A 27,579-nucleotide genomic window follows, 5' to 3' on the forward strand; every position below is an offset into this window, starting at 1 on the left:
GTTCATTGTCTAGTCAGGAATCTGATGGCGGAGGGGAAGAAGCTGTCCGTGAAGCGTTCAGTGTGTGCCTTCAGGCTCCTGTACCTCCTCTTTGATGGCAGTAATGAGAAGAGGCCATGTCCTGGTTGACGGAGGTCCTTGATGATGGATGCCGCCTTTTTGAAGCATCCTCTTTTGAATATTTCGCCGATATTGGCGAGGTTGGTGCCGGTGATGGAGCTGGCAGAGTTGACAACCCTCTGCAGCCTTCTCCGCTCCTGTGCCGTGGCCCCTCCACACCAGGCGGTGATGCAACCGGTTAGAACGCTCTTCACAATGGTATTCCTGATTCTGATATCCCAGCAGTGCTAAACGTTCTCAAGAGGGGCTATCTAAATGCAAAATTCTCCTTTTAATTATTTCCATTTAGGTGTTCTTGTAAATCAGTCAATGAAAGCAAGCATGCAGGTACAGCAGGCAGTGAAGAAAGCTAATGGCATGCTGGCTTTTATAACAAGAGGAATTGAGTATAGGAGTAAAGAGGTCCTTCTGCAGCTGTACGGGGCCCTGGTGAGACCCCACCTGGAGTATTGTGTGCAGTTTTGGTCTCCAAATTTGAGGAAGAACATTCTTGCTATTGAGGGAGTGCAGCGTAGGTTCACAAGGTTAATTCCCGGAACGGCGGGACTGTCATATGTTGAAAGATTGGAGCGACTGGGCTTGTATACACTGGAATTTAGAAGGATGAGAGGGGATCTGATCGAAACATATAAGATTATTAAGGGATTGGACACGCTGGAGGCAGGAAGCATGTTCCCGCTGATGGGTGAGTCCAGAACTAAAGGCCACAGTTTAAGAATAAGGGGTAGGCCATTTAGAATAGAGATGCGGAAAAACTTTTTCACCCAGAGAATGGTGGATATGTGGAATGTTCTGCCCCAGAAAGCAGTGGAGGCCAAGTCTCTGGATGCATTCAAGAGAGAGTTAGATAGAGCTCTTATAGATAGCGGGGTCAAGGGATATGGGGAGAGGGCAGGAACGGGGTACTAATTGTGTATGATCAGCCATGATCACAGTGAATGGCGGTGCTGGTTAGAAGGGCCGAATGGCCTACTCCTGCACCTATTGTCTACACAATAGGACCCTGACACTGTTAAACACAAGGGATTCTGCAGATACTGGAAATCCAAGAGTAACGCACACAAAATGCTGGAGGAACTCAGCAAGTCAGGCAGCACTTGTGGGTAGGAGTAAAGAGACGACGTTTCGGTTCCGACAGTCCCTCGCCAAGATTCCTGATACCGAGCTGCGGTGTGATATGACGAGATTATAGTAAAATTCAGAACGTTGGGCAGAGTTCTCACTGTGGAAGCGGCGCCTCTGACTCTGTGACATTGACACCAAATCCATTCCAACTAGTCAAGTGGACCACAACACTACGACGGAAAAGTTTTTCCCACTATTGAGACTCCGCCCTTATTATTTCGCGTCCTCCAAGCCAGCCATAACAAATCTGACTCTGATATTTTAAATATTCTGGATTTTAAAAAGTCCCGTTGACCTGTACGAATAAGCAGTGGACGGAAGATCGGACTGTTGTGCCGGCTGTGAGTTCTTTGTTGAAGTGTATTTAACTTGGAAATGTATTTTCTAAAAATACCATGTGCTTTACAAAATATGCTGATAAGGAAAATGATAATTTTTTGTGAGATTAGGTAAACGTCTTGCACTTCTGCAACTCGGTCAATGAGTGCGTTTAAACAGGAAGCTCTTCCTGTGACGTGGGTAAAGGTGATGGCCAATCTGCGCACAGCAAGCTCCCACAGACGGCAAATGTAGTAATGACCTGCTTTACTGATGTTGGTTGAGGGATTAATTTTACCCGAGATTTCGTGTTTGAAGGGTGTCAAGATCACTGAAAGAGGCAGATCCGTTCCCACCCGGTTCCAGCGTTCGGAAAGAAGAAACGCCCGCTGTGCTGAATGGGTTCCCAACTTTCGACTAGGACAGAATTCCACGCCTTTTGATTGAGAGGTGAGAGTATTACTACTGAACATTTAAAAGTGTATAGCAATGATTGTTTATAAATGCAATCCTATGTGGGAAAAAGAAATATTAAACATTTCTAGCAATGCCTATTGTATGTTGTTATATACTGGAGAATACCGCCATCTGGTGGCAATATTGGGAATTCACTTTGATCGTAACAGGAAGAGTTGCTGGAAGTTTAAAAGTTCTAGCTAAGTTCATTTTTTCACTTTCAACTTTTTGACACTAATTAAAGCAAACGCAATTCAAATCAGATTTTTGCATGCTATATATACAGAACTGAAACTTAAGGACCACATGAACTGAAGTTTTGTATTATCAATTGCAGTTGGGTTTTAAAGCTCCTGGTTGCGATCTTGTCATTGAGAGGGTTCGAAGGGAATTAGACCCCCACCGCCATTTTCGTGAATTTACCCTCTTGTGGCTCATGTTAAAGATCGAGTGAAAACGCCAAGCTTTCTTTTAAGGGAAGTTGTGCACAACATTTACAAATACTAGGTTCAGCATGAGAGCATTTGAAATCATCCTAGTGATGACATTTTCGACAGAAGTAGGATGAAGTTTTGAGGGTGAATGGATGCTGTAAATGTTGCTATCTATTCGGGATGTAGCAGGACTTTAAAAAGACGAAAATTTTAAAAAGAAACGAGGCTGATATTCTATGGAAATCTTGAATGGAAATTGTGGTCTTAGCTTACAATTGAGAATAAAAGAACTGAACGCTAAATTTTAAAAGTAATCTACTTACCCAGTGTTTCTCCAGCCCTCTTCCCCAATTCAGCTTTTAAAAAATGTTCAGTGCTAATTGTAAATGTTCAAGCACAACGCAGGGGATAAAGAACGCGAATTTTTTTCCAATAGATGCTGCCTGGCCTGCTGAGTTCCTCCAACATTTTGTGTGTAACAAGGGTTCAAATGCGGGTAGAAATAGAGGATAGAGATGAAACCAAAAAGCCAAAGAGCCGAGAGATACAAATAAAGAAGAGAAAGGGGAAGCGAGTGACAGCGAGAGAGAGAAAAGAAGAGAGAGAAAGAAGAAAGAAGCGAGAGAAAAGAAAGGAGAACAAGAGAGAGAGAGAGAGTCGCGAGGTACACGCAGGAATAGAAAGAAACGTTGAGGCGGTCAGATACATGGAGAGCGTGTCGAGTCACAGTAATGAATCGCGTATCTAGATTAAAAAACGGGACAGACAGCTGTATACGGGAGATACTGGCGCAGGGAGAAAATCGCTGGTGGGGATAGGAGCTGGTCCGCAGAGAAGGGTCTACTAGACACAGGCAGAGCGGGACAGACTGAGCAAACGGCAGAGAAGAATAAACTGAAAGAGAGAGAGAGAGAGAGATGACTAGTAAAATGTAGGTTCCAATCCAGAGAGTGTTTGGGTGCGAAAAAGCAATGGTCGCGCCGATGCAGAGCCAGCGGTGGGATCAGACAGAGCCTCGCAAAGCAGTCTCAATGCTGAGTCTTGGAACAACGCCCGAACCCGGTGTGACAAAGGGGAACAGAGGCTGGCGCTTCTTGGCGAAGATGATCGCCTGAACGTGACCCCGCGATGGGACATGGCTGAGGTTGCAGTCTGAGCGAAAGCGGGCATCGTTCAGGGTCCGCAGTGTGGATTGAATGGGGCGATGTCAAATCACACCGGGAGTATAGTGACGAGGCCCATTCTCGTTTCGATTCACAATGCGAATACAGAAGCGGGGGAGGGGGTGGGCCGAACATTTCGGAAAATATGCTGATTTTCCTGCCGCGCGTTATCTTTAAAATTCTGTCGGTTGGGAAACCCGTATCGGATGTACTCCACAGATGTTTTATTGTGCGTGGTTGTGTTTGTGGTGACGGACATTATTGCCATGGCAACTGGTATTTTCCAACGTTCTCTTGAAGCACGGCGGAGCATTTCCACATACAAATACTAACATCATAAAACATCCCATGTCTCCCACCCCAGAAACCTTTGTAAATAGGCTGTGAAAATTGGAATTCAGTTTAATAACGGGTGATTAGAAACGCTTTGATGCCTCAGAGCGGAGAGAGTGAAGGCCCGTGTGTACTTTAGAACGGTGTAATAGCGGTGCTTGAACCTTGAGGCGTGTTGAAACTGTCTTCTGATCTTTTAAGTAAAAGAGAAATGAAAGAGGGATCGAGAGAGGGGCTAAGTTTCTCTAAAATGTAATCGGTGATGTAAATTGAGGATCCGCATTCACAGAGTGACGTGGTTTTGGCGAGAGAGATTTCACGTACCCAGCTCTCTGTAAGACCACAGGACGTAGGACTACAATTAAACCATTCGGCCCGTCGAGTCTGCTCCGCTGTTCCATCATGGCTGACGTATTATCCCTCTCAACTCCCTTCTCAGCCTTCTCCCCGTAACCTTTGACACCCTTACTAATCAAGAATTTATCAACCTCCGCTTTAACTGCATTCAATAACTTGGCCTCCGCAGCCGTCTGAGGAAATGAATTTCACAGATTTCACTATTCTCTGGCTAATAAAATTCCTCCTTGTCGCTGTTCTAAAGGGGAGCCCTCTATTCTGAGGCTGTGCCCTCAGATCCGAGCCATCTCCAGGCTATTATTTCCAATGCTCTCAAATCACATACATCCATGATAACACCCCGTATACCCAAAATGCACACACATATGCACACAGAAACACAGATAAACACATGAAGTTGTAACATGGGAAATCCCAGATACAGTCACATTGATTAATGTATTAAAACAACAAACACACACAGACATACGCATGAATATACATTATATATCCATACATATTGATTTTGGATGGCGGATGGAGATACATCTCTATCAAAGGAGGTGTAAGGCAGTCCTTTCCCCCTGCTAGCCTGCAGGTCACCCATGGGCAAGGTGTGGCATCTGCTTCGCCCTCCCCCCCAAGCAGGGCCATGTGAAGCCCTGGGAGCAAGTGGCGGATGGTCATTTGAGCAGCTGGTGTATATCACACGTCCTGGTTCTGTGTCCACTGACGCCAGGCAGACCATCTCCAAGGTGTATTGATCATGGCTGGGATCACCCGTCTTGTAAAGACACTGCCCAGAAGAAGGCAATGGCAAACCACTTACGTAGAAGAATTTGCCCACGTCATAGGACACGGCACATGATGATGATGATGTTGATGATGACATATAGATTATAGAATATCTGGCAAACCTACATAGAGATGCAGCCAGAAAGGGGTTTGTGGTGGGCCCGTTTATTTTTTTCACGTTAAGTATCAGTAATTTAGATAACGGAATTGATGGCTTAATGGACAAGTTTGCGGACGGTACAATGATAGGTGGAGGAGCAGACAGTGTTGAGGAAGCAGGGAGTCTGCCAAAAGAAAGTTTGGGAGAATGGGCGAAGAAATGGCTGCTGGAATATTGTGTAGGGAAGTGTATAATAATGCATTTCGGTAGAAGGAATAAAAGTGTAGACTAATTTCTAAACGGGCAGCAAATTCAGAAATCAGAGGTGCAAATGGACTTGGGAACGTTCGTGCATTATTCCCTAAGGTTAACTTGCAGGTTGAGGCAGTTGTAAAGATACCAAATGCAGTGTTAACATTTATGTCGCGGGAACTAGAATATAAAAGCAAGAATGTGATGCTGAGGCTTTGTAAGACCTTGGTCACTGAGGAGTTTTGAGTCCCTTATCTAAGAAAGGATGTGCTGGCTTTGGAGAGAGTCCAGAGGAGATTCGCGACAGTGATCCCGGTAATGAAACGGTTAACGTGTGAGAAGCGTTTGATGGCTCTGAGCCCGCACTCGCGCGAGTTTAAAAGAATGAGGGGGATCTAAGTGAAACCAATCGAATATTGAAAGATTTAGACAGAGTGGACGTGGGGAGGGTGCTTCCAATAGTGGGAAAGTCCAGAACCAGAGAGCACAGCCTCGCAATGCAAGGACGTCCCTTTAAGAACAAAGGTGAGAGGGAATTTCTTCCCCAAAGGGCACCGAATCTGTGGGCTTCATCGGCACTGGCGGCTGTGGAAGCCAAGTCACTTGAATATGTTTAAAGTGGAGTTTGATAGGGTCTTGATTAGTAAGGGTGTCATAGGTTAGGATTGGGAGGGGTAATAAATCAGCCAAAATGGAAATGGCGGAGCAGATTGGATGGGCCGAACAGCCTAATTCTGCTCCTATGTCTTATGGTCTTTTAGAGTTATGGAAATACTATATGCTCAATGCAGGTGTAAGGTATGTATATCCGATATTGTTACCGTATATCCTAATAAATATTTTGTCCTGATGAAGGGGTTTCGGCCCGAAACGTCAACTCTTTATTCCTGTGCATCGATGCTGCCCGACCTGCTGAGCTCCTCCAGCATTTTGCGCATGTTTCTCTGGATTTCCAGCATCTGTAGCTTGTAAAATATATCCTCCATCCCTCTTCCACTGCGGAATTGTACGGTTGCTCATCTAGTTTTTTTTTACCTCCTAATAAAATCCGCCAGTTAACAGGTGCAGACCGCTGCTTTGTAAACGAACAACAAGCTTTTAACAAACGTGCATCATGTGAGAACATATCCTCGCCTGTGTCGCTGCATTTGTGCTTTCTTAGTGACGCTGCGTTATGTGCCCGTGCGTGTGTGCGCGTGAATAGGGCAGAGCGAGAAAGGGCGCGCTGGCTTTGTTCAAACACCGCAGCCCACCTCTTCGACGTTGTGTCCTATTCATAGTCCAAATGAAGAGAGATGTTGGTGTCACGATATCTTTGGTTCGTGCCCCTTTTTTTTAGGGGAAGGGTCTGAGAGGTGAAAGGAGAAAATGAATGGGGTAATATATGTTATTCAGATCCGATCTGGCCACGCACACGACGTGTAGTTCAAGAGGCCCGGAACCCTGCGGTTGGAGGATGTGTGTGTGTGTGTGTGTGTGTGTGTGTGTGTGTGTGTGTGTGTGTGTGTGTGTGTGTGTGTGTGTGTGTGTGTGTGTGTGTGTGTGTGTGTGTGTGTGTGTGTGTGTGTGTACACGTACCATAAGGCGATATGATATAGGGGAAGAATTGGAGAATTAGGCCATTTGGCCCAACCAGTCTGCTGGGCCATTTCATTTTGACTGATCCGTTTTCGTCTCAGCCCTAATCTCCTGCCTTCTCCCAGTAACCCCTCACTAATCAAGAACCTATCAGCCTCTGCCTTAAATATACCCAAGCCCTTGGCCTCCACGCCGCCTGTGGCAATGAATTCCACAGATTTACCACTCTCTGGCTAAAGAAATTCCTCTTCCTCTTCGTTCTAAATGGACGCCCTTCTATTTTGAGGCTGTGTCCTCTGGTTTTAGACTCCACCACCTTAGGAAACACCCTCTCCAAAACTACGCTATCCAGGTCTTTCAATGCCCCCCCCCCCATTCTTCTGAATTCCAGTGGATACAGCGATCAAAAGTTCCTCGAGTGATAAACTTTTCAATCCAGGAATCTTCTTTTTAAACTCTTTTGAAGCCTCTCCAATGTCAGTACATCCTTTCTTAGAAAAGGGCCCCCAAACTGCTCACAATACTCCATTGCCTTATCAAGCCTTATAAAACGCGTGTGTGTGGGGGGGGGGGGGGGGGGGGAGAGAAATGACCAGGCTTCTTTGCTGTTGTCTTGTTGCTTGTTGTATACTGTTTTGTTATGTTCTGTGTTTGCCTGCTAAACATTGCGCGTACACTATGTTGGCGCCAGAGTGTGTGACAGCACTTGCGGGCTGCCCCCAGCGCATCCTTAGGTTGCTTTGGTTGTTATCGTAAACAAGGCATTTTATTGTACGTTTGATGTACATGTGATAAATAAATCAATCTGAATCTGACACGCTAGTGTCTGGTTTCATTCGTTCAGTGTGCTTTAAGTATCGGACGCGGAGTATTGCAATGAGTACACAATGCGACCGGTAGGTGGTTGAGTCATTAGTGAATATTGATTCTAAATCCAGCTCAAAGCTACAGCGCTACTGGGCGGCAATGATCACTGCACTCCCGTACTTCTCTGAGAAATGAGCACGTCAATGTTCTCGAGAGAGTCCACCGGATTTGCCCCTCTAGATCAGGGTTCCCCAACCTGGCTTTCACGGACCCCTCTGCTAATGGTCGGAGTCCGTGGCGTAAAATAAAAAGGTTAGGAACCCTTGATCCAGACAGAATCTTCAAACTGCAGTGGAGGTGTCTTCCCCTCTGCCAACCATTCAGCCCCGATTTCACATGGCGAATCCAGAATTCCAAATCAGGATTTCCATTCCGAGTTCCGCCCCAGCCGGGACAGACAGAGGGGAAAAAAGATGGATTGGTGCTCTGAAAGACTCGTTGAAAGGAAGTTTTAATGAAAACACTCCTCCTCCCCTTCTCTCTTTTTTTCATTCCTCACTCTAGCTTCTCCTTTACCTCTTCTCTTCTCCTCGCCTGTCTATCACCTCCCCCCTCCTCCTCCTCTTTCTCCCACGGCCTACTTGTCCTCTCCTATCAGATCCTTTCTCTTCTGCCCTTTCCCTTTGCCACCTCTCACTTCATCCACCCTACCTTTCCCTTCTCATGGCTTTACCTATCACCTTCTAGTCGCTACTCCCCCCCCACCCCCCACACCACCACCACCTTCTTGTTCTGGCTCCTTCCCCCTTCCTTTCCAGTGCCCTTTCCTTGGACAACATCGGTGGTGTGGAGAGGGGAGACTTGCAGCTTGGGCAACTGCCAGTCTTCCATTAAAAAAAAACCCTGCCCAGGCCTGCGCCTTGGAAACTTTCCAAGGCATAAATCCATGGTCTATCGAGACTAACGGAGTCACGGCCCGAAACCTCGACTGTTCATTCCCCTCCATTGGTGCTGTCTGGCTGCCGAGTTCCTCCAGCATTTTGTCTGGATTTCGAGCATCTGCAGAATCTCTTGTGTTTCTGATTTAATTGAATCCCGAGCCCGGGGGCGCTCAGAACGTTAAATCACAACGCACTGCAGAAGCTGAAGTCTGGAGCGACAACCTGCTGGAGGAGCTCAGAGGATCAAGCAGCAAGCAGCTGGGTGGGGTGGGGTGGGGTGGGGTGGAAATCCTATTGCTGGGACGTCAACAGTTCCTTCCCCCCCCCCTCCCCCACCGATGCTTACGGCTCGCTGAGTTTATCAGGGATCCCAGCCTAGACGTGCGCCAGCTCCCAAGTATTCCCCCAGCACCCCCTTTCCTGTCTAAAACTGTCCACAACAGACTCCTTCCTCAGCATCCACACATTATTCCCATCCCAAAGGAGGTCGCTCTTTGACAGGCCAGTTTGCGAGTGCGATTTGTCGAGGAGTTCTGCGGGCAAACAAAGAAGTGGGTGTTATTATTCAATAGCACTGTCGCCTCTGTTGCATTAAAAAAGCCAGCGAGTTCTCCAGCGTTCACATACTATCTTGCCCTGACAAATAAAGGTCAGTGTGTATAGATAGGATATATACTCGGTGACCTTAATGAACACGGAGTATACATCCTGAAACCCCCAAGCCAACAAGGGGTTAAAGAGCGTTTCCAAAAGACGACTGGTCACTCTTTTTCCTAGGGTGGTTAGTGAGTAGAAATAAATTCAAGGCCGCTATAGGAAAGGGTTAAATATATTACTGAGCACCTATATGCAAATTTCTGTCCTGATTACTGCTATTAAAAGTAATTCTGCATCGTGACACAGTGAGTAGATGGCGAGGTTAACCGTTCTGGCGGTTCGTGCTCCGCCCTGACCCGTTCTCATGATGTTTGAACATTCGCGCTAGGTGCTCTAGGCTCCTTCAACACATCAAATACAAGCTGGATGCTAGGTGACTTTAAGTTACCCCTAGCCCCCTAGCGTGGGTGGGTGGCAGGAGAAGGGGGTGGGGTTATTGACGGGAATGTGTGACAGAATAAGTTACACGTGTATACTACTCTGGTCAGCAGAATAATCAAAGGCACCATAACCCGGATGGGCCAAAGGTCCACCTCGTATAAGGAATGTTGGAAGTTCAATGAGCAATGCAGGTAAGCAAGCGGACAACAAAGCTTTCGTATTATTCTGCTGACCAGAGTTTTATCCACGTGTAAGTTATTCTGTCTCGTATTCTCATCAATATCCCCCACCCCACCACCACCACCTTCTCCTGCCCCCCACCCACGCCAAGGGTAACACAGTCACCTAGCTTTCTGCTTTGATTGTCCCAACTTGATTGATTTCACTTCCAAGGAAAATGAAACTGTTTCCCTTCTGTATTCTGATGTTAGTGATACAGAACAGACACACCGCTTGCCATTTGTGAAGCGTGGCTTGATTAAATTACTGTCCGCTCTGATAACACTTCCAGCTCGTCTCTGTGATTCGATTATTTTCCACGTGTACATTAACTAATTAACTACAGTGTACATTTCCAGCCGGAACAGTTAACAGTGTTTATTTCTGAAGGGACATCCCTCTCCTCTTCGTCAGACAGCAGATGATTCTCATTGTTAGCTGGACGCTGTAAACACTGTCTATGTTGCTTCAAGCCATTTGGCGGACACACACACACACACACACACACACACACACACACACACACACACACACACACACACACACACACACACACACACACACACACACACACACACACACACACACACACCATCATGTCTGGACTAGACTAGCTTACGGATGCAAATATTTCTCAGTATCCTTTCCCTGTACAGATACGTATCCGATTTGAAAGTTTCCGTTGAATCTCTCTCCGCCCTTTCAAACCGGGAATTCCGATCGATGACAACAATACGGTGTAAAGATGAAATAACCGCCAGCTCTCCGGTTGTCTTAACAATTGTCCGAAGTCTCTGGACTTTGGTTACTGACCCACTGTCACTGAAAACAAAAGTTCCCTGTTTACTGCACGAAAGCAGGTCGTGAGTTTGTGCAGCTTCGCTCCTCTCCATTATCATTATATCAATATGTATTCATTTAATGAACTTGCAAAGCCTGATCTCAGGTCATGTTACCTTGGACATAGGGCCATTTGAGATATTCGCCAGGTCTTACTGGAGAAAGTGCTACGTTTTAATTTCATTCGATCATTTAACTTTCTACCTTAACCAGGTGCTACCTTGATAATCGTCTGTCGGAGGTTCAGCGACCTGGCACACAGCCGGCACCGCGGGCTGATATTGAAAACTCAGGGAAAGGCCTTTGGATACTCGAAGGATGATAAATTGCGTTGGTAAGATGAGTGATCTGTTGAATTGGGGAAGGGGGAGATGTAGTTATTGTTTGCATGAATTCAGGTATACTAATCACGCAAATACTGAACTCAGACAATATGCAACTTGATATAATCTTGTTCATACTTAACAATACTTACTACACGGGATGTAATTCATTTTTTTTCATATGCAGTCGATTACCTTATTTTGTTATTCTTTGTAAAGTAATGGAAATGTAATTCCTAGCATCTTCCTCTCCCTTAGTATTCATTTCGCCTTCTGGTTTATTTTGTAACAAAAATGATAGAAAAGGGTTGCATTACAGAAGGTCAGATGATCTGATACCAATCTTAGCCTCTCATCGCATTGCAAACACTCACCATCTCTTGGTTAAAGTAGACCGCGGGCATCGCCACTCTGTCGCCACTCTTATTTACCTGGATTCAATGCGAGGATCTTATCCTGTTAATGTAGGTGTGTCTCACCGGTAGTGGAGCAGCCGGGAAAGTGGGCCCGTCTTCTGGACAGTCACCACTTAAAAGACCTTCCTATTGTTTCCAACCAATTATCTTCCCATTAGAGCCGCTCGCCCACAATGACCCGTCCATCTTATCTCTGAAGGATGATCGGTGGATGTGTCTGTCCCCTGTAAGCAAGCCGTGTCTAAACACATTGACAGGTCCAAATGGGAATAATGTATGACCACCTTTAAAATGGGATCTCAAAGCCAGTGTAACCCACACTGTCACATCCATTTCCAACACCTATGCGAGTTGCAGAATTTTCACTATCAGTCGTTGTCCGTTTGATGAATATGAGGTTCAAATTTCTCGTCGTTTATGTGTAGAGTCCTCTTTAAGCGCTACTAAGACCATTCCCCTCCTTCCGTCAATTCCATCGGGATGCTGAAACTTTATCAATGGAAACTAATAAGGTGTTAACTTCATTGTCCTGCAAAGCGCGTAGGAGTTTCTTACCGCAAAGCACGAAGAAGCGACATGAGTTGGTGGAACAAACAACCGGATCGGGATCACATCATTCACGCTTGTTAGGAGACGCTGCACTGGATAACGCCAGATTTCCCCAAACAGCAACTCTAGATTTCTTTGTAATTAATCGATTAGTAGAACTACAGGTGGCAAACAGATTTGTGAGTTGTTCTCTTTTATATTTGAGACGAATCGGAGAGCACGTGGGGTTAGAAAATGTGGATCCAGGAATGACGGTAAGAGCGGAATCTCGGGGAGGACAGAGGGGCTGGAACATCCTATTACCGGTGACGCGGCTTTGAATCACAACCCAGCAGTTTGTAAATCTAAATTTAGTTCAGTAACTTTCGAACGACAATTAAAGCTAATCCTACCTTATCTTCTTGTACCATGTTAAATTTGTATTAATATCACTTACTTTATTAAATATTAATTTTTGTAATTGCTCAGTTTGTCTTCTTATGCACATTGGCTCTGTGTGTAGTTTTTCATTGATTATTGTGTTTCGCTGTCCCTACTATCAATGCCCGCAAGGAATGTAGCATACGCACTTTGATAATACAATTACTTCGAACCGTGGATTACTTTAAAGAAGATATTCGATTTGGTTCGCCTTGACTCATGGAAGAAATTTACCAATCCTGATCAGCCAAGCCCTTCATAGCTTCGGGGCCTCAGAACTGTCCAGTATCCATCGAAATCACCTTGTAGGTTTCTTAGCTCAAGGGCAACTAAGGATAATTAAGGGCAACTACATGCCAGAATTGGGTGATGAATTAAGACCTCCGATCAATAGGTAGAACACTGTCATATTTGCTTCCAAAATTAAGCAGCAAGATATTTGTTGGGACTACAGCCGATTTCTTTCCAATATCTGGAATACTTTCTTCTTCGAAGATGTCAAACCCAGATAATTTTCTAATCCCGCCTGCTCTCCCATATCACTGATGCTTCTAAAAGGGGGAAAAAACGCAGTTCACGAATCTGTTCGCCATCTGCAGTTCTCCACCAGACTCAAAAACAGTTACTTTCCCCAAGCAGTAAGGCTGATCAACACCTCCCTCACTAACCCACCCCTCCACACCCTTACCTTCACAACTATATAATTTCCTATCAGCCACCCTATGTACTGACGCTCCTGTGCCTAGCGTCACTTTATGGATGTACAATCAGTCTATGCATACAGTATAAGCTATTTTATGTACTTATATTTCTTGTGATTTTATTAGTGCATCCGATCCGAAATAACAATTATTTAGTCCTCCTTTAGGTATTAAGGATTAAACACAGCAATTTTAATAATTGATTAATTACAAAGGAATCCAGAGTTGCTGTTTGGGAAACGTAATCTGACATTTTGCAGAACCACGTCTCCTATCAAGCGAGGATAATGTAGCACGTTTAATTGATCCGAGTTGTGAAATGTAGCGATGTGAGGTCAATTCACTTAATCCACTTCCATTACTAAATTACATTCGGCCTCGTTTAAACTTAACTGTGATACAGGGTTTAAACCTTAGGATCAACCCGCGAGAGCGAGGGGGGTGGGATTAATGTTCCTGTGTTGATCTACAGAGTTCAGCTTGTATTTTCACTGTATTTCTATATGTGTATTAAGTAGATTTCTATTTTCCTGTAATTCCTGTGCTTATCAATGAACAATTAGAGATTCCCGTCACTGCGCGTAAAATAAGTAGAATGTGTACGTGTTCACTATACTAGACTATGTAAAGTTGTGTGTAAGGATGCAATCTCGGTCACGTTAGCACACACCAATAATTTATATTCACGAATAGGACATGTTTCGTGTACTACTGGAAAATGAAGAATTAAATCTTCAGTTTTTTTCCCCCCAGAAATAAATCTTATTTGATCAGCATAGTATTTTTAACGTGCAGGAGAATTCGCCGAGATTATGTTTCTAAAAAAATATTTCAAGTATAGGCTTACATTTAAAATAACATTCATGTTTTCGCTGAGGGGAAGGGTTCATGCGAGCCACTCTGAAGTCTCGGCTAACTGTGATTTAAGAGCTATGCCTGTGAGGTATTACATGGAGTTCGGGGGGGACGTGACATTTCCGGCTTTCTCTCCAGCGCGTTCTGTTTTATTTTTGCACGCCATGTTGCTTTTTGCTTGCGCCCTTCTGGGAACAACACTCTCTATTCCTTCGGAGAGTCTGGATTCATTAAAACACGGATGTACATTTTAAATAGCAAAACATAAACAGCCCCTTAAATTTCTAAAGCAGTTTCTGTGCTTTCAATCTATCTATGAAACTCATTTCCTCTAGTACCTGCTATTTTATCATCTTTTTTACCCTCTCGCTGCCGAGAAAACTTCTTTGCCTCCCCTTCCCATTCTTGTGCCTCGCAATGTTACAACAAGAAGAGGAGAGGACTTGAAACTTTAAAAAAAATACCCTAGTAGACTTGCAACAATAATAATCCTGCCCGGGCCAGCTTGCCTCCCGCTGAATCCTCGGGCTTCAGACGGCGAGCTGCCGCGGAAACTCCCTCCCTCCCTAATCAGGCGCCTTTCAGCGAGGACACACATACAAAAGTTAAGATGGAGGGAAGGGTTGGGACAAAAAAAGCAAACAGATTTTGGGCATCGTTCTATTAATCAGCCTATTAAATGAGGCATATTTACCAACGTCAATCTCGGCGCTTTAGGGTTTTGTTTCGGGGCGAACTCTCCGTCCCTCCGACACACAACTTTTGTTCTGGAAACTAGTAAAAGCCATTGTACGTACCTTGCTCCCTAACTCGGACATTCTTTCAGTGTATTTAGGGCTCCTAATCACACCTCTCAAAGGGCTTTTCTCTCCTCCCTATATAATAACTTTCTCTTTTCACGGCGCTTGGCACATGAACAATTCGTGCCGAGTGTGGCAGGAGATGTCTCTTCCTTCCCTCTGTGCGACGCAATTTAGCAAAGACCATGGCCATACAAAAGCAGCTAGCTGGGCGGTTTTACACAGCATTTGAATAAACATTTAATTCGTTTATTTTTTTTAACGCACACACAGAATTAAGTTTTGTCCGGGGCTATATTCTTTTTAAAAGACTAACGATTTTAATTCTCCACACTTAAACTAGAAACAAAAAAAAAGTGACTTCAATACTTGAGATTACTTTTTATTACTTGTGAGTTTTCCCAAAGAGTTGAGGTGGTGTTTTCATACCTAGCCGAACTGCTGGCTCAGTACGAGGATCAGTTAAAATGTGGAGAAGTGCAAACAGGGTGCCCTGCAGTTGTCTTACTTCGCAAAGCTTTTAATCGCGCTTGTATGTTTACAGCGAGGCGTGTACTCTCACCGCCAGTTACCTCCAGGTACAAATGTCCAATCACCCAACACATGGGAAGATATTTTAACTGCGGTTTGTAAATGAACAACGTTTGTTAACATCCCTCGTGTTTTTTTAGATATAACGGAGCAGTCGTATACTGTAGTTGCCTATCAAAAAAACCATAACAAATATGTCTGCACAAAGTACATTTATGAACATATTGCACCTCAACGTTTATTTTTTAATTCATTTAGTGTATTCCAACAATTCTTTGTATAGTAGTATGTATTATACAAGCCGGGGAGGGGAATTCCTTCTCTAACAATGGCTATGCTATATATACAACTTTATACATGTCGTTTAAAATTTTTACAATCACAACTAAAGTACAATTTAGATGATCATTCTGCAGAATGCATGATACACTTTTTTTCGGAGAAAAATGTAGATACGCTAGTGGTTCTTTCTTTCTGGTTGGGAATTTGTAGAGGGCTCGTGGGTATTTTTGCTGATATCGTGTTTGAGGCGCTTAAAGCAAGCCTAGCCTCCTCCCTTTCAGAGGGGACTCTCTAAATGCCGCATGACTTCACAACGATGCGGAAGCGTTCTGGGGTCTGTCAGATCACCCTCGGAAATAGGGGCATCGATGATACCAATGGGGATGGAAGGCCCGGTTCAAACACTGCTTCCCTCTATATGGGTGGCCTCGAGTAAAATCCCATCGCGGTAGTTGGAAAACTTGAGATGTTAAAAAAAAATCAACGGAAATAAATATGGCAGCAGTTAAGGGCCCTAACTGTTAGGAAACCAATCTGGTCTTCTGGTGACTCCAGCCCCACATCTGTGAGGTTTCCTCTGACGTGGACAGGCCTTACCAATTGAGTTCAGCTCTAGAAGGCGGCAGGTCGCTTTGACCGAACAGCGCGGAGCGACGGGTAACAGATACTTGCACCCGCATCTGCGAGGGAAGACGAAATTATTCGTAGGGCGACTCTCTCTCTCTCTTTCTGCTATTCCAACCCAAACTCTCAGTGGGAGAAATGCTTGAATTGTCAGGAGGCGAGAAATGATGGGAAATGAACGTGATATTCCACTAACTTAAGAGTGTGGCTAGAATTTATCTCCTTTGTCTTGTTTCCTACCTCTCTACCCCCTCCCCCCCCCACCCACACCATCCTGTAATCATTGTTGGTTAAAACAATTCAGGAGGGCAGAAGATGGTCAAGGTTAGGGTGTAACATTGCTCAAAATGGTTAATATGTCCTGAGGAAGCCTAACATTCAATAAACCATACCGTGAAAAATTACACGATTTAGGAAATAATATGTAACATTATAGACAGGAGGGACATATCAATATTTGGCGCCCAGCTTTGCACCGGATGGCTTCTCCAGTCGGTGCTCGTGAAATGTAACGGTGGGTGGCCCTTTTTAAAAAAAAATTGTTGACCTTCACATAAAATGTTCAGAGACACCTGATACATCCAAAAACGACTAAGCTCACAAGACTCCTTACCAGGCCCTGATACCTTGCAGAGTTCCTTGGCAAGCGGGCATGGCTGACGCTTGATGTGACTGGGTCTGCATCGCGCTGTTCACGTTACCGAGATCCACATTCATAAAGGCATTGGGCGCTGAGGAAGGCTGCAGTGACGGGATGCTGGTGTATGTATAGTTCGCGTTATAGGCCGGGCTGCCGCCGTAACTGGCGTAGGAGGTTGGGTAGCTGTTGTAAGCATATGCGTTGGCTCCGACGCTGTAAGGACTGCTGTAACTTTGGGATCCTGCTATGCACGGCTTGCCGTCCCGGACCAGCACGGGAACGGCCACGCGCCTGGGCGGGGGTGGGTGGTGGTGCCCTGCCAGCTCCAAGGATTTGTCCTGGCGTTGTCTCTTGCACTTGTAGCGCCGGTTCTGGAACCAGATCTTCACCTGAGTGGAGGTCAGTTTTAGACTGTTTGCCAGGTGCTCCCTCTCGGGCGCGGATAGGTATCTCTGTTGCTTAAACCTCCTCTCCAATTCAAAGACCTGAGCTTGCGAGAAGAGTACGCGGGGTTTCCTTCTCTGCCTCTGCTTCGGACGCTCCGCATCTTCACTCCTATTATCCTCACTTTCTGGAGACTTCTTCAAGCTGCAGTTCTCTGGGCAAACACAATCCAACATTAGTATCAGGAATATTATAAACCCTAGGCACTATTGCCTCTTACGACAGGGTATGGGATTTCGAGATCCGGGAATATAATTTTCAAACTCGCCCAGCTATTAAATCCGGGGCGAGAGGGTTAATCTCCTTCAAAATAGATAGATTTAAGGAGGTGATTATCACCATGTTTGGAATTCAGAAATTGCTTCAAATTTCCGCCAAGGTAACATCTTGGGCTACTGAATCATTGATCTGATTTAAATTCACATTGTGGGTTAACATCACATGGAGCGTATTAAATAAAGCCTTTAAATTTCATAAAGTAAAATCACCCTAATCCTCATAGTTTTCTGAAGGAAAATTTCTCATTGAAATGCTAATTTTATACCTCGAGTTGGTGCATCCACACACCCGCACACCAACAATATTAAACACCTTAATTAAATACCTGAGTATTTAATATTTTAATTCTAGTCACTGATCACACTAAAAGTACACGAACACAGGATATGTATCTATTAATGAAGTTTGTTTGAATATATGCCTAAACACGCTGTTACAGAACAACTTAAAATATAGGTGTGACAGTGGGGCCAGCGAACACACTTCAGGGTTTTTCAAAGAGGCGGGATATAATTAGTATAAATCTCTAAGAGTTTTGGAAATACACTCGGGATTTCCACTGGAACCCAGTCTCCACTTTTCCGATTAACAACTATTCCAAATAACAACACAACTCTTTAAGTAAAAGTAACACGAGTGAATCTGCAGATGCTGGAAATAAATAAAAAACACAAAATGCTGGCAGAACTCAGCAGGCCAGACAGCATCTATGGGAGGAGGTAGTGACTACGTTTCGGGCCGAAACCTAAAAGTACATATTTTTAAAGTAAGACATCACCTAAGTAGTTAAATCTTGCAAGAGTACTATCAATACTCAAGTACGCTCGAAAATATAATTAACGTGTTTCTAAACTCCGATTTCATTATTCAAGGTGTTACATTACAAGGTTAATATTAACATTATATTTCCGATAGCTTTTTAAAGAGCATTAAACCAATAATGGGTAACTTCGCTTTAGCAGAAACACTGCGTCGCCACCTTCGCAAAATAAACTTTTGGGGGCACGTTTTTAAAGCACTTTCATCTCAGTACAGAAGCATTAAACGAGTAAACTAGAGGGTTGTCACATTGTTTCACGTTTCAATCAAACGCTTTACAAAGGGGGAAAAAAATGTTTTCAATTACTTACTCTTGTCCCGGTCCCTCACAGTCACGTCTTCTAGTTTGTTTCCGCACGGACTCCTGAGTGCTCCGTGAACATAAAGCTCGGGAGAAAGGCTCACGTCCCCCTGACTGTCTTGCACGGACAGAGAGTTCAGAAAGGAGATTTTCTCCTCGTCATCCGAGAAGGTGGAAATTTCTCCCGCGGCGTGCATGCAAGAAGACGGCGACTGGAACTGAGAGGTTAAATCCTGCCGCAGATGATGCGTTACTTGCTGGTGCGACTGCTGCTCCAGATTTAGGATGTCTTTCACCGAGAATGGCGTCGACGTGACCGGACTTGGAAGCATCATGCGACGAACTTAGTACTAAATTCGCCAGTTTAATCAACACTCTTCTTTGAAAAATCCAGCACGCTTTTTTCTCTTTCCTAAATTGTAATCGAAAACAAAAGATCTCAAACTCCCCGTAATTGCAAATCTTTCCCCCTGTGTCTTGTACAATTTTACATGCAGCCACTGTGGAGGAGGTAGGAATTTTTTTTGCCGCAGTCAATGGATTGATTGCACTCTGTGCAGATTCGCCGAGTCCAGTTTTGTTACTGCTCGGCCACCCCGGGAAGCGGGTGACGTCACAATGGAGCGGTGGGCGGGGCAAGAGCCCGGGGACGTCGTTTGTTCCCGATTGGGAGCGCAGGGAAGCCGGAAAGCGCGCGCCCAGCTGTTACCCGGTCGCCGATTGGCCGGCCTGACCGTTCACGTCTGCCCCCGACGCGATCCCACCCCCCCCCCTCACCGGGCGAAGGGAGGTCACGCGCCTGAACGCAGCTCCGCAGCCAGAAATGGACAGCGCGCGCGAAGCAGTGCAAGACTTGATTAAGGATAATAACTTTTAATCATTGCCTTGATATTGTGTAGACATTTACTTTAAAGCACAACACAAAACGAAATACACTTTAATCGATTACGTTTAACTCTTCTAATTGAAATACAAATTACCTGGAAGTTTTATATACTATGTATTTTAAAAGCTCTAAACTTTTCATATTTGTAATGAATACATAAGTAGTATGAATTAATTATGAAACATAGTTACTGGGAGCGATTAACTAAACAAAGCACAAAAATCACTGTTAATGGTGATAATTTTACTCAGTGAATAAACATTATCTACGTTATTGATTGTAGTGTCCTGGTAAGTTGTGTATCTTCTGCGCACATTAATGAAGCCTCGGCCGCTGAGTATACTCAAGACAAGCGATCGATTACGGAGAGCTAGAGAGACTAGGCAGAAAAGAGGCGCTGAGTTAGATCAGCCAACATCTTACTGAATGTCAGAGAGGCCGCAAGTGGCCGAATTACCGAATCTTGATACGATTTCTTTTTTTTTAATATGGCTGCTATTTTCATATCAAAGAATTATCCAAGTGCATATATTAATTTATAATATACAATGGTAAAAGTAATTAGGAGTAGATAAATTACTACAACTTATCTTGAATAATCAGTTCTCTGTAGCTGCCAGTATGCATCACAATATATAATGGGCATTCCCTTTTTCTGCATATTTCAAACACACCAATCACGTACCGAACATGGGCCAATAGTGTCACGTTCTTCGTTTCTTTTTGTTTTTCTCTTAAGAAAACCGAACCAATAATGTGTGCACCCTATTTCTGCCCCTGTTGTTTTTGGCCTCCGGATGTCTTGCGGGTTAAACAGTGGAACCGCGTTGAGGGCAGCGGGAAAGCGAGACAATGAACGATCGGCGTGGGGCGGGGGATCAACTTCGGGAAACGGGGAGTAATTTTTTAGAAATTTCAAACTAAAAAACCACGGCATGCCCGCGTGTTGTGGTAGATAAAAACTGCTTGGAGACCTTCGAAAAATTAGTCGACTTCAACACTTAATTTTCCTCTTATCTGCTTTTCCTTAGCGCGGATATAGAATCTCACCCACTGCTTAAAAGAATTCCGAGTAATGGGAAGATAATTTTAAAACAGCCAGCAAATTTTATAGGCTTTTTTTTAAAAAAATAGAAGCTTATATTATAACGGCCTCAAAACAACATTAGCTGAGGATGGAAATGTTGAACCTGGAAAACATTGCAGCAAGGGATCCGTCTTATCCCAGTAACCTTTCTCACCAGGACTTTGATGGAGGATTTAACTGCGAACCGTCGCCCATACTGAGAAAGGCGTTTTTATTGGGATTGGTACATATTTATATATATTGATCAGATGCCATTGTTTCAATGAAAATGCTGTTATCTGTAATGTTTCCAGAATTCAATAAACATTTTCGTTGTTCAAAAACGACAAAGGAAGTGTCATATAATTCGCCACAGTGTAAATTACTCCGTCCACTTCAATCATAATAGCCACCATCGTTGCTCACGTTGAATTGTTTACATTTCTGTAATCTGCTGTTTTTAAAAACTTGAGATTAGTGTTATCTAATCAACAATAGCTCTCATCCGTCTCTTTTCTTTAAAGCATCACGTTGGCGTGATTGTAAGAAACATTAACTGCAAACAGCCAAGTTTTGACTGTGCGTCGACGGTAGTTCTCCTTGCGGTAGTATTCGCCCAAAATCGGACAATTCAGCATTTCGTCCTGTTTTCATCGTAAAGATGTTGCTTGTTTATTACATTTAGAAGAAAACAGCGGAAGGTTATGTATTACACGCTAGTGCGCGGAAGGCTTCGTATTCGTGGAAACTTCTGAAATTTCTCTAGCATTAATAAAGTTGCGAAATAAATCTGCAGACATTGCATTCCTTTCAGTTAGCGCTCTCTATCTCACACGTCTGAAACAATCAGATGAAGATTGACAATTCGAAAAACATATTTCGCGACCACTTGTGTTTCCTTTCCGAAATAATATTTAAATAATATTTAAGTGCCAATTAATTCGTTCTCAATTTTGTTTATTTGGTTTTTTTGATTAAGTTTTGTGTTTGCACAATTTGTCAGTCTTTGTGTGTAGTTTTTCATTGATTCTACTCTACCTCTTTGTTCGACTGTGAATACCTGGAAGAAGATGAATCTCAGGGTAGTATTTGGAGACATATACCTACTTTCGTAATAAGTTTACTTTGAACTTTAATTACTCTGGTATCTGCATTAACTTTATTGCACGCATTTCCCCACACTCAACGATTCAGCAGCAGCTCCTGCCCCCATCAAATTTCTGGACCCTCCATTAACCATTGAACTTTACCTCACGTTCTCCTCCCTTTTTTAAAACTATTTACTAGTTTTTTTGTAATTTAGTCATTTTCTTTCTGCACGGTACCGTTGCCTTAGCAAATTTCACGTCAGGTAAGTCGGTGATAATGACTCCGTTTCTGACACTGCGGTCGATCGCATTCGTCGACTCTAAAACTCTCTAATGTCGGCTCTGTGGAACCGAACGCGGAAGTGTAGCTAAGTACGTTGCTGTTAATTAGTGGGTAATTTAATTTAGCATTATTCTATTAATTAGTTCAATTATTTGCAACCTGTTCCTCGCAGGGTCAACTAAAGCAGCAAGAGACTATTCATTAATTCAAGCCTTCAGCTAAAACAAGAACTACCATGACGCTACTCAGACCTGTCAGCGAACGCATTAATTCATTAATGCTTTTAAGGATTGGTAAAGAGCCGGTCTCAAACAATTAGAGAGGCTTCTACGTAGAGACAATGAAATTGGATCCGATTGGAAATTGTACCGCAATAAATAAAGAGACATGGAAATGATAAGCATAAGAAGTTTAAATCATATATCATCACAGGTAATCACTAACTAATTACTGTACTGTCTGATCATTTATTCCGATTTGAATTTTTGGCCAAATGTCTTTACTTAATTTTTAATCATTTTAATTTAAAATTTCTCCGAATTTACGGAAGCGTCCTTCATGTTTTAATCGTTTGCTTATTTCTCCTGAAGCACGTGTGATTCGCCTATAGATAGACCTGCTGAGAGCAGAAGTCACTTCAGAAGCCTGCATTATGCCAAACCGCAAACTGTGCCGATAACAGAGTGCAAAGTGTACTCTACGCGTAATGTAACTCCTCTCTCCCACCGCCTTCATTCCTCTATCAGAAATGGAAACTCTAACCTCAAACTTTGGATAAGCTCCCAGAGAAGCAGGCATGGACTTGTGCGGCGTTCAATCTGCATGAGGACACCTTACAATGGCGCTTACTTAATGCTGCCGTGTCGGTGTACCCAAGGATACACCACCGATGTTCGCCGACATCAGGTCGTTCATCTGCTCTTTCCGGACATACGCTTTAACGCGAGGAACGTTCGTCACACAAGCGGGCACAGTATTCTTTTAAATATATAACCTACGGGGGAGAGCAACAGAGCAGAGGCACGGTTTGAAATCATAAACATGGGAGACTCTGCAGATGCTGGAAATCTAGTCCTAATGTCGGAGTTCGGCTGTGTGTTCATCTCCATGGATGCTGTCTGGCCTGCCGAGTTCCTCCAGCATTTTGTGTGTGTGCGGACGGTTTAAGATGATTTATTTTTTACTTGCTCGGAAGTTAAATTGTAGAAGTAAATGACCGTGAACCACTTTCATCCACTTGGCTCCTCGTATATTGATGAACTACGATTTACTTTTGACTAAATAACGAGGAAGCTGGTGGACTTACAGGTCTTGTTTTTTCCCCCATTAATCCTTTCAGAACAAATTAGAAACATAGAAAACCTACAGCACAGTACAGGCCCTTCGGCCCACAATGCTGTGCCGAACATGTACTTACTTTAGAAATTACCTAGGGTTACCCATAGCCCTCTATTTTTCTAAGCTCCATGTACCTATCCAGGAGTCTCTTAAAAGACCCTATCGTATCCGCCTCCACCACCGTCACCGGCAGCCCATTCCACGCACTCACCACTCTCTGCATAAAAAAACTTACCCCTGACATCTCCTTTGCATCTACTTCCAAGCACCTTAAAACTGTGCCCTCTCTATGCATTCTATGCATACTCTTTACCTATATAATCTCCTTTTAAGTTAGCGTGTAATAAAATAATCAATGTGATAAGAACTAGTTTAACAACTGTGAAAATATATGAAAGTTACTTTCGCAATTCAGTACGTCTCATTTATCGATGCCTGCGAATGACACCCTCTTCCGTACATTAGGACGTTTCTGTGTTCCGATTAAACAATTTCGTTTCAAGTTGTTTCCAAAGGTTCAAACAAAAAGAGATTCTTCAGATGCTGTTAGTCCACAGTAACGCACATAAAATGCTGGAGGAACACAGCAGGTCAACAGTAAGCGTCTACTGTTTATATCGCAACATGGAGGCTGCCTGACTTCTCGATTTCCTCCAGCATTTTGCGCGTGTTATTTCAGTGTTTTAATTCTCCAGGGCCACAACAGGTAGCTTCATTAACGTATAGAGTGCAATTCTTCCGTCCTTTTCTCATGTCTAGGCGCAATAAGTGACGCAAGCTGCAACCTTTACAAGGCTAGCAATTTTACAAGCATCTCATTAACAGCGCAATTACCTCTATTTTCCGAGCTTCCATTTAAAAAGAGGTAGTGCCGTTGTACTTAGGACCGCGATCACTGGCCGCAAGGCATTGCTCAGTTTCCAAAAACGTTCAGAGGGAGAACATTTACCCGCTTCTCTCTAAATACCATTTCTATTTCAGGTGATATCTGGACTTTAACAGTCAAAGATTTTAGCTGGTCGACTTAATGTGTCGACTCTAAATTATGAATCTCCCCGCATATCCAGATTTCCCAATTTCCCAAGTTTCCAATATTTAACAATTAATAACTACGTTCTTGCTACTCCCTGCATTTTTTAACGTTTCCAGTGCGGATTCTCAATTCACTTTAGTTGCGGACAGAAACTACTGCACGAAACAGCAGTGAATGCAAACAACACGTTACATTCCACCCCTTTCTATCTATTTTCCCAGGCGTTCTTTGAAATTGACATTTAATAGGGCCATCACCGTGATGGTTGTCAAGTTATAAACTGTTAAAGCTATTGGAAGTTACCTTATTAATCTAACAATAATTTATAGGTCGATTCTGCCAACCTAGTTTACTATCCACGACATGTTAAGTAAATCTTTCCTAATATAAATAGTAGCGTTGCTTTAGATTTCTCCAATCAGTTTCACAACTCGGGGGAAGTAGTTTAATATCGCACAATCTCTATTGCCCGTGCTTGTCTTTTAAAGCCGATAATCTCTGGTTTATTAATACCTTATGACGTGAAAGGCACCCATCTATTTCAATTAAAATTCCTAAAGCTACAGAGCGTTGGCGGTGTCGGCCGATAGGATCTGACACTATCAAGACTGACTTTCCGTTCTGGAGAACTGCAGAATGGTCGTAGATTGGCAAGACCCTCTCTCTGCATGCTGGGGAGAGGTTTTACGAAGAGAGTGAGAACGAGAGTTGTTAAGCGACCTTAAAACCTCACTTTAAAAAAAAATGATAGAGCGACTGCAGATAACACAATCGCGAGTTTGGACAGCCTGCTAAATATACACCGCTTTGAATAGAAAGTTAGTGGTTAAAAAAAAATCCACAAGGGAACCAGAAACTCCGTGTGTTTACGACATCCATTATAATAAGGTTTTCGGAGGCCTCCTGTATATCTGTTAAAGTGCCAGTAGTTTATCCAAACTACTGAGCTTCGCACAGACTTAATAAGCACCCGCTCACCGTTACAGTCTTGCTACTGAGTGGACACTCCGGCCACGCAAGAACGAGGTGGCTGGAGGGTTTGGTTTGGAGCCTTAGCTTTTCAGGCCAGAGATCAGAGATCAGTCACCAAAAAATCCCCGAACATTCACAGACACATACACACCTTTATACACGCAAGAATGTGACATTAAAACCTCATAGAGAAACACGCGCGACATTCAGAGCAGCATCGCAAACAGCACACAATCACCTACGTTGACACAGTACATATACCATACAGTGTGTCATACCCACGCAGGCGCGCGCACACACACGGGCACAGACGGATGCGCGCGCGCGCGATAGAGACTCCATCCTTAGATTAGGACCAAACCCGTTACCAAAGTTTTAGCATGGTGCTAAGTAATTACATTAAATGTATACTGTGGTCTACAATATATTAACATTGACAAGAGGACGAGGTCAAACCTTATAACAGGAACAGAAGCGTTTCTTTTCTGACGTAAGAGATTTTACATCTGCTAAAAGAGGAAGGTTACTTATTTCAGCGCAACACTTCAAATACCGGGCATGTTAAATGGATTGCTCTGTAAGCCCAAAGGAGACTGGCAATCCTTTATCCCTTAAACTCGCCATTCCAAACAAGACGAGAAAAGATGTTTAAATTCAGATTGTTTATTCTCCGGATACATGAGCATCCGGGGCCTTTAAAAGATTATTTCCCTCCCTTCCAACAGTATAAACAAGAATTCGCATTGCCTAGCTATGGCCAGATAGCAATAAATCACAGGGCAGCTTTTTGCTGGGAAAATAGCTGCTGGCGAGACTTTACGGCGATTTTTTGTTGTTGCCTTGCGATTGGGAACCTTTCATTTTCCTTGTCTCATTAATTCCACTCTTTCCAAATTCTTGAAAATCTAATCAGTTACAGCTGAAGACGTTTGAGATCGCGTTTCTCCCTGTAAAGCTTCCCATATTGGAATTACCATCAAATCTATAATTATTACGCTCGTAAGCGGACCTGCGACTCAAAATATACTTCCTCATCTATGTGAAGTATTGCAGAGCATGTGTACGCGTAGCCATGTTGTTATCTACATTTGTAAGTGGGTTGGTAAATATATATTCCGTCTGTGTGCGTGGGCACCAGTAAGTAAATCGACGTATATGAGTTTACAATTTTGTGCTTATGTTGATAAATAGATCGTCAAGGTAGCTGTTGCGAGTCTCTCTTTGCAGTACGTATACGTGTAGATATTTATCTGCATAAATGTGGGGTCACGGGGGCAGAAAGCAAATCATGGGTGTTCGCTTTATGGTATAAACAGTAGTTAGTTGTATCGTGGATTGACTTCACAAGAAGAGTTGCTGCCTTCTTACAAACACTTCGGTAGAGTGGAACCTAATGGTAAAAACGCGAAATTTTTCACAAGTTTCCCTTAATTTTATTCACATGATGGTTAATTTGCAACAGGTTTATATTGTCACATGCACCGAATCGTACACTAAATAAATAAACAGGGATAATCACAAAAAAAAAATTATAGTGTCAGAACTACTAATGCACGCGTTCAATTAATCTACCTCATGGGTAATCAATAGAGTGTCAAATAAATTATCAAATTAGCAGAGATAATTAAGATGCTTTAAACCGTTAACATCCTCTACCTCACCTTTAAAATACATTGTAAGCACACGATGTTCAGCAGCTAAGTAATAAACGCAATATCTGACCCACCTCCCCCCGCCCCAAAAAAAGCTGGATAATGCAAGTGATACCGTTAGTGGTGTTTCCGCCTGACTTCTCTTCCAACGTTGGGAGATTGTCGCAAATCTTGTTTGAATAAAGGAGATTCCTCATATTATCGGAGATCCCTACGGCATTTGCATGTGTGCATGCTTTACCTGGCTCAGCAAGGTGAAAGAAAAAGAAGAGAGAAAAGCTACACCTGTCACACAACACGGCGCCACTGGCAAATGCTTGGGTGCTACTGAGACTCCAACAGAAGACAGCTTGATAATCCCCATCCGCTCGCCATCAACAATATCTTGTTTAGATTGAAGACTCCACTCTCTTCACAGCGCT

The 27,579-nt window shown here is 43.5% G+C and overlaps 1 protein-coding gene and 1 long non-coding RNA gene across 3 annotated transcripts; one reads left to right on the forward strand and one right to left on the reverse strand.

The window, feature by feature from the left end:
• Positions 1 to 1,832: 1,832 nt before the first annotated feature.
• On the forward strand, positions 1,833 to 23,373 carry LOC140715154 (uncharacterized). Its single transcript, XR_012096073.1, has 4 exons — positions 1,833 to 2,013; positions 11,069 to 11,189; positions 22,335 to 22,594; positions 22,753 to 23,373. It is a non-coding gene; the product is annotated as an uncharacterized lncRNA (long non-coding RNA).
• On the reverse strand, positions 15,659 to 27,579 carry nkx2.3 (NK2 homeobox 3). 2 transcript variants are annotated; one of them, XM_073026933.1, is made up of 4 exons: positions 27,273 to 27,579; positions 19,995 to 20,104; positions 18,850 to 19,251; positions 15,659 to 17,594 (listed from the first exon to the last, which is right to left on the reverse strand). In XM_073026933.1, exons 3-4 carry the CDS (start codon positions 19,172 to 19,174, stop codon positions 16,966 to 16,968), a joined length of 954 nt encoding a protein of 317 aa, XP_072883034.1. In that variant the 5' UTR covers positions 19,175 to 19,251; positions 19,995 to 20,104; positions 27,273 to 27,579; the 3' UTR covers positions 15,659 to 16,965. The 2 variants fall into 2 exon arrangements, with proteins under 2 accessions (XP_072883034.1, XP_072883032.1); XM_073026931.1 differs by lacking the exon at positions 19,995 to 20,104.

Source organism: Hemitrygon akajei, chromosome 23 (assembly GCF_048418815.1).
Source record: "Hemitrygon akajei chromosome 23, sHemAka1.3, whole genome shotgun sequence".
Taxonomy (NCBI): Eukaryota; Metazoa; Chordata; class Chondrichthyes; order Myliobatiformes; family Dasyatidae; genus Hemitrygon; species Hemitrygon akajei.

Coding starts and splice junctions, on each gene's coding strand:
- nkx2.3 (XM_073026931.1), bottom strand. CDS start 19,174: ATGATGCTTCCAAGTCCGGTCACGTCGACGCCATTCTCGGTGAAAGAC. Junction 17,595..18,849: donor TGTGAGGGACCGGGACAAGA/GTAAGTAATTGA, acceptor GTGTTTGCCCAG/AGAACTGCAGCTTGAAGAAG.